Raw genomic sequence first — 8,043 nt, forward strand, 5'->3', positions numbered from 1 at the left:
ATTGTTTGCAACAAAAAATTATATCAGGGGGTAGCATTTCTATAATGCTCTTTATGGCAGCTCTGGTGCTCTCCGCAAGGGGAAACAGCAAAAGCCGAGATCTATGTCAAAGGTCTCTCACCCAAACAAACAAATGCCCTCCTCTGCACATGTGAGGGGGAAAAAACCCTGTGACACCTATTTGCCTATCTTTTTTAGAAGACTCCGGGGATTGGCTGATATACAGTACTTAGGTTGCAAGGTCTGCGAAAAAGTCAGACAATGACTATAGGGTAGATACCTTCAGTGGCTGACACTACAGAGATAGCTTTCTTTCTCTTGGAATTCAGCTAAACTGCATTTCTAAAATACAGAAATTATTTTAGCATGTGCTGGATTAAAGTATATTAGTCTCACACCCATCATTTATACAGAACACATTTATAATGAAATAACCCAAAAAGTGATCACTCGTTGTCTTACAGGAAAACTTCTCCAAAAGACCACCTCTTTGATAAAATCACTCTTTATCCAGACCTGCCAGCTTTCCTGAGGCAGATATTCAGGTCCACCATATATTATACATACTAGCCAACTTCTTTGAGAACACCACCGACTACAAAAACACTTTGCAGTGCAATTTTGGGTGGTGGACTCAAAGAGGTTTCACTGTAGAGTTAGAGCTAGGAAACGGTAGCCATCTTGATCCCTGTGCAGTGGGAAAGGACGATCCCATAAGAGTGTGGAGATCTTAATTTGTCACCAATATACAGTGGACTCCGTTGCTATGATAACGCTGTGAAATATTAGGGATGTGGCTTAGCAAACATTAGACCCAAATAATTATTCACTAGGGAGTCTGAAGGGATCCCCAATGATTATTATAATGAGAAAGTTGCCACTGGGGCTTTCCTTTAAGTGAAATGGCATGACTATTATAGCATGAACAATAATAATAATAGCACCATATATTACATTTATTAGTATTTAAAGTACCAGTAGTTTGTATGTTTCAATTTATTTAAGGCTTTGTTCACATCTGTATTGGAGCTCACATTCATAATCGAGGCCACGAAGATGTGCCAGATCCAATATATGACTTATAATGGGGTCTGTTGGGGTTCTGTCAAGGTTTCCGTCATTTTGACATCAAGAACAGCACTGCAAACCATATCATTACCACTTAAAGAGACTGAACAACCCAAAAAGGCTCCAACCTGATAGCCAAATGTAAAAGGTTTGTTATTTACATGCTATATACCAGCTCTTCCCATATATGGCAATGATCTACCCTGGAATATATAGTACACTACTGTAAATTCAATGAGGTAGCTTTCCAAGCATTTATTTTTGATTTTGCCCTGTCGGTGGTCCCACATAGGTTATAATGGTTAAAAGTGTTAATAATACAAGTTGTAAAAAGAGATAGCTAGACTTTTCACTACATGTGAATAAATGTGTAGGTCTATACATTCATCCACAGCTGCATAGCACAATTATTCATGTACAATATTTAATGATGGTCTGCAACTCTTTTAAAAGCAAACTATCAGTGTAGTCAGACTGCTCAGAGGGTCAGAGGATGCGACCCTTTGTTCAAGGAGTTTTCCAGGAATATTAACTAAATCAAGGGCTTCTGTGTTGATGCATCCTCAAGTCGGAAGAAAACAAGCCGGGGACTGGGAGATGGAGGAACGGGAAACATCATGTAGGAAGGGGTGGTGGAGAAGTGGGTACCCTTAATAGTTAATAGTCACAGAAAACCCCTTTAATGTTGTAGAGGAAAAATTACTTTCACTCTTGCATGACATTGTCACTGAATTCGTAAACTTCTGGTCAGATGACATTCTTCATCTTCAATTATTAACCTGTCTAGACCAATATTGTCCTTGATTGTTCCACCTTTATGCTCTCAAATTTCCATGTCCCCTCTTGCCAAACTACTTGACACATTGCTTCCTCTTCTTGTGACTCAGATGTCTGCTTCAGTGTTGTGTCCTATTCTCCACCAACGGTAGCTTTTCTAAAATACAAAGTTGCTCTCCAAGCACATCCTGGTGAGCATGTAGTTGTACATCAGAGCCAATCTGAACAGGCTGAGCTGGAGTTTAAGGGCCCATTCAGACGGCCATATGAACGGGCCCGCACCCATTCCATAATTTTGCAGAACGGGTGCAGACCCATTCATTTCAGCGGGGCCGCAAAAGATGTGGACAGCACACCGTGTGCTGTCCGCATCCGTGGTTCAGTTCCGCGAATCAGCTGAAAGGATACAGCATGTCCTATTCTTGTCTGCGACTGCATCTTTTATTAGGTTGCGGCCATGTGCGATCCGCAAATTGCGTAACACACACGGCCAGTATCCGTGTTTTGCGGAACCGCAGAACACTGTGGCCGTCTGAATGAGGCCTAAAGAATGGGAAAGGAACAGAACAGCAGCCTAAGCTTATACAGAGAGACAGGAGGTGGGTTTCAGACTACCTTGTCATAACTGTAACAGATCAAATACCCATCGGTATGGATATTTTAACTACTCAGGGTGACAGCTATCTGGGATAACCGTTTTCTCCATTGACAGACTGGGAAGTTAAAGTGGCCCTGGAACAAAAAATTAGCAGTGGCCCTTGTTGTAGGAGGATCTCAAGTGACAGAAGGCGTTGCCATACCTTAGTGCAGCACAAAATATCACCCCAGTAGAACCAAATACCAAAATGCAGCACAAAATACTTCCTCCCCTGCTGCAGTATTTAACTGTATTACCATCCTGAGAATGATGATACAGTTGAATTCAGGAGAGGATCTGCGACTGCAATATTGTTATGTACCAGGCTGTCAGCAGTGAGAAGGGCTCAGGTTGCTCCCTGAGCATCAGCCCTCCAGGAAATTTCCCAGTAGGGTCCATGGCCAGTCCACCTCTGGTCTTCTCAGTTTAGACAGTTGGCACACCTCAGGAAACCATTCCAACACCATAGGTTTGGATGCAAACTGGCTGCAGCGCAGCCAACAAGACAGTGTAATCTCCACAGAAATCAGTGTACATTTCCAACACAGGTTACAAAACAAATCCTAGGACGTCTGGCCACTAACTGCACAGTAGTTCTCCATAACTACCAGGACCCAAGTCTCCTACTCAGTTCCCTAAAATACAAGTCCCAATTCATACCATACATCTGGTCAGAGGTCATGCTGTGGCTCCCCCAGGCCTTGGCGCTGCCTGTGTCTTCCCCAGACTGGGAACCCTGTTGAAAGAGCTCAGCCTACATTTACCTGAGCAATTAGGTTGGCTGCTAATTAAGCCTAATTAGTAGTCTAGTTTCCTGATGAACAGAAGGAAACCCCAATTTTCACAGATTTTTTTTCTGTCACCTAGCTTTCCATAGGTGAGACACACCATTTTAGTCGCACCAATATGCCTCTCTGGCAGCTCCACTGCCACAATAAATATATTATTTTACAGACCATAAAAAGACTCCTGCTCATGGGATATTCTTGCTTTCTGTTGGCAGTGGTAAAATGTGAATTCTCCACTTCTACTTCAAGATATTCTATGTAACTTCATGTGAGCAGGAACACTATGGGGAGAATTTATCATGAGGGGAGTATCTGAAGCCAGTTTTGCTTGAGTCTGTGTTGGCTCACTTTATGCCACATTTATCAAATGTCATGTGTTGTTTGATAAACTTGTCTCATCCTTAAACCTAACCCTTTTGTCTAGAAAAGCTTCTCCAGTTTTCATAGAAACTTTTTTACGACTTTTTAAAAACATCTCAGTGATAAATCTGGAGTGAAACTTATTAGGGTACTTTCACACTAGCGTTTTTGCTGGATCCGGCAGGGTTCAGCAAAAACGCTTCTGTTACTGATAATACAACCATCTGCATCCGTTATGAACGGATCCGGTTCTATTATCTTTAACATTGCCAAGACAGATGCGTCATGAATCCTATTGAAAGTCAATGGAAGACGGATCCGTTTTCTATTGTGTCAGATTGTGTCAGAGAAAACGGATCTGTCCCCATTGACTTGCATTGTGGGTCATGACGGATCCGTCTTGCTCCGCATCCCATGACGGAAAGAAAACCGCAGCATCCTGCGGTTTGCTCTCCGGTATGGGAACACAACCAAACAGAACGGAATGCATTTTGGAGCATTCCGTTCTGTTCAGTTACGTTTTGTCCTCATTGACAATGAATGGGGACAAAACTCAAGCGTTTTTTTCCGGTATTGAGACCCTATGACGGCTCTCAATACCGGAAAATAGAAACTCTAGTGTGAAAGTAGCCTTAACATAGCTAGTCATGCCCACTTCCCTACCTATATTTCAAAACTGGAGTGAGTGGTGTAAAAATGCAAAAAGTCACTAAATGTTTGAGCAAGTGAGCCCAAAAAGTCACAAAAGCCCCAGAGACTTTTTGAAGCCAGAATTCTGGAGTGAAGAAATAATAAATCAGAGTCCATGACTATATGCACTAGCTGGGATAGTTTAGGGCTTTGCGATTGAATGGACTTAAGATCTGCCAAAATGCTGTCCCATGCAGTCAGAGAAGGTGTCACTTGAACATTTTTGTACAATATTTTGTACAGTAACCAGTATATTTAAAAAAAAAAACTCCATGACCCATTTCTAGTTACTGTTAGCTTCTTAGTACCAATATCTCCAAGATGGTTCTTGGCAATGTAATCTGTAGTTAAACTATTGTTCAATAAAGACACAAGGATAACAGCTCCATCCAAGGTGATCCTAATATTAACCACTTGGACTTAATGGTATTCTATGTATCCAGTCTACGATAATCTCTGGTTATGCTATATCAAGGTCTCAGCCATGAAGTGAAATGATGATACACCATGATGGCCTGCAGATATGAAGGTGACGTCAAGCTATAGAGAGAGTGAGTCTTCCTTCTACACATAACTAAATGAATTTTCTGCTTATTTCTCTTGAGCTCGAGCCACTATTCCCCAATAGTATGATATCTAAAGGGTAATGTCCATATGTAGCACCACACATGATCTCTTCAGCTGCAATCTGTCCATTTCGCATGCAACAAGATGCTTATAGTTCAATGATTTGCACATATTTATAGCAGGAAATACACAGAAATGAAGATATTTATGAAAACCTAAGAAGTCATTTTGATCATTTTTGAATATGATGTGATCTCAGGGTATAAAATACAGTATTTTTTGCAGAGCAAATCTATAAGAGGCTGCAGATGGTGGTGAGCATGACCTCTAGTTATCCCTCGATTTAAGGCTGGAGAGTCACCTTTCCAGCATCTTCACGCTCATATTAGAAAGTACACTTACTGTTCTGCTTAAGCCATTGCAAAATTTGCCCTCAACTGACTCCAAGGTCTAAGACTTCCCATACATTTTATCACAGGGCAGGTGATTACAGCAATGGAAATGTTATCATTTCTACTAACAGCACATCCCACCCTTCCTCTAGAATCTACCATCTTCATTCAGCAACGCTATATAAAAATAACCGTCATGACAAGAACACGTAACAGTCTCCATGAGGTATCCCCAAGGTGATTTCTACAATACATGCATATTCCAATAGCAATGACAGCCTATTTGTTCACTAATTATTTAATAATTGTGTACTGTTCTTATACATAAGAAGTGTATTCCTCCCAGAGTTTATAAGGAAAGAGTCATTTTATTCCCTTTAGCCCCTTGAGAATGATGGACCCTCCTCGTGAAGGGAAACCTTGTTGCTGGGCTAAAGGGGAGTGTTCTTGTGAGGTGCTGATGTGTTGATGATGGGAAATTATATGAGATGTCATCACTGCTGGAGGTTAAAGCACTGGAACGATATATGTCAACGATACCTTTTTTCATATCTGATCATTACATCAGAAAAGGTAATGTAACAAGGTCCGTACTGCAGAGAATCTGCTATATACTGCAGATCACTAGAGTAAGGCAATGTTCCACAGTATAATGCAGTTCCCTAGAGCAGAATCCCATATATAATGCAGATCTATACAGCAAAGGAACTAATAAATTATTTACACAACTAACCCTATATAATCCTGGAAGGCATAAAAAGCCACCCATAAAACCATCCAGTCTTATTACATCACCTAATAAAGTCAAACAAACATTGCATTAAACATTTTTAGGACAGTGTACATATCGATGGGCCACCTGATATGGAAAAAGGTTTACTGAAGTCTGCATAAGAAGGTTGTTTGAAACAGTTATGGCAGCAAGGGTGTCCTACCATCATGATGTAAATGTCATAAACTGTGCGGTAAGCATGTCACAAGGAATGTCCTCATAAGGATCCCTCAACAATCCAGCACCTTAAATTCAATGCAGATCAGAAGCCTTATTGATCCCAATATAGAAGCATCTATGTAACCTTCAAAGAACAGAATCTTCACATTATGGATGTGAACCTTTATGTGACACCATAGAACCTCCATATGACAGCGTAAAACCCTCATATGACATAACAGCTCCTTCCCATCATCGAAGACCTTGACATCACTGAAGAGAACCGTTACATCATAGGACAGACCCCAACTAGAATACATCCCACTGTAGAAAAGTAACACTAAAGTCCTACAGGAAAAATCTAATAACACATTAATTACATAAAACCAGAAGGTCTTCTTCTTCAAGGAAGACTAAGGGTTAGCATGCCCTTACTTCTGCCCAGCACTTGGTAGAGATTATTCCACATGAGACCCTCTCAAGATTTATCTACCTGAGGTTTCCCTACAATGACTAAATCTTGCAGCAAGTTAGCTTTCCAACCTAGGGATTATTCTTCATCTCAGCTCATCTTCAAATCCCAAGAAAACACTTTACCCTCTCTCGGAGACAAATCTCCTTTCACATATTAAGCATCTTGGAGAACAGAAACACAATCATTTAATCCAGTGACATTTGCAGAAAAATAACATAAGTCTCAAGCAGTAAGAAATATAAGGCCCACCTGTCTGTCCTTTGCCAAGTGTTTTCTCCAGCCGGTAGGGTCCAACATACTGGGCATGTTGCTGCTGCTGCTGGTAAGGGTGAATTCCACCTGCCTCCTTTCCACCGGACATGGTTCCTGAATTTGTCCCCCTTTATTTTACAAGGCCTGTCCTTTTCTCCCAGGCTAGAACAAAAGAACAGGGGGAGAGAGATAAACAGTGCAGTGGTTGTCTTCTCCCCGTTCCCTGCCTCTCTTCTTGTAGGATCCCCTTGTATTTATTTTTCCTTGTAATTTTTTTACTATGGGCTTTTCCTTTTTTTTTTCTTTTTTTTTTGTTAATGGGGGGGTAGAAGGGGGAAATTGATCTGTGCTCCTCTTTGCTGATGCATCCAAGGGGGAGGGGGAGTGGGGAGAGAGAGGAAGGGGGAGGGTGGAGGGGATGCTACACTCCTGGTACCAGCATCATCAGGAGGAACGCAGCCCTGGGTACTGCTGGATGCAGATCAGATCTTGATGCTGCTGCTGTTTTTGCTGATGTATTCAGGCCCCCTCCTTACAGGCTTTTCTTCAGTAATCTCGCTCTCTCTCTCTTTGCTGCAATGTGCAGTCTGCTCTCTCTTTCTCTCTCTCTCTCTCTCTCTCCTTACATCAGCATCCGGGGATTCAGTGACAGCTACAATTAGTTTAACCCTTCCTTAGCCTGCCTCTCCTGTGCTCACCACCCCACCTCCACCCACATGCACACACTTACTCCCTGCAGCCTGCTGGGGTGGCACCAGCTGTAGTCACACACACAGAGACAGTACAGTGAAAGGGAATGGCAGCTTGGAGGAGGGGCGAAGACCTCTCAAATTAGTTTAGGTTATTAGCCATTCACAATCTGAAACCAGCTGGGAGTTGTGACTCACTAAACGCAAGTAAAAGATGGGAACGGCTAGCAAATGTGTAGCAGAAAAATACAGGAGGAGATTATGAGGATAGAGAGATGGCAGGGCATGTATTATTCAGAGAAGACCTTTGGATGCTTGGGTTGGAGCATGTCCTCGTTCCCTCCTCAATCTAGTTCATCATGTATGATTTATTTGGAATGGAGACTGATGACATTAATTACTTTACTTAGCCTCAGG

At 41.9% G+C, this 8,043-nt stretch overlaps 1 protein-coding gene across 1 annotated transcript in view; it reads right to left on the minus strand.

Moving 5' to 3' along the window:
• The window catches only part of BRSK1 (BR serine/threonine kinase 1), a 394,396-nt gene extending 387,350 nt beyond the window's left edge, over positions 1–7,046 (minus strand). The window contains exon 1 of the mRNA XM_040432325.1: positions 6,935–7,046. Within this exon, the coding sequence (XP_040288259.1) occupies positions 6,935–7,046 (112 nt within the window). The remainder of the gene's footprint in view (positions 1–6,934) is intronic.
• Positions 7,047–8,043: the final 997 nt, after the last annotated feature.

This window comes from Bufo bufo, chromosome 1 (assembly GCF_905171765.1).
Source record: "Bufo bufo chromosome 1, aBufBuf1.1, whole genome shotgun sequence".
In the NCBI taxonomy this organism is placed as follows: Eukaryota; Metazoa; Chordata; class Amphibia; order Anura; family Bufonidae; genus Bufo; species Bufo bufo.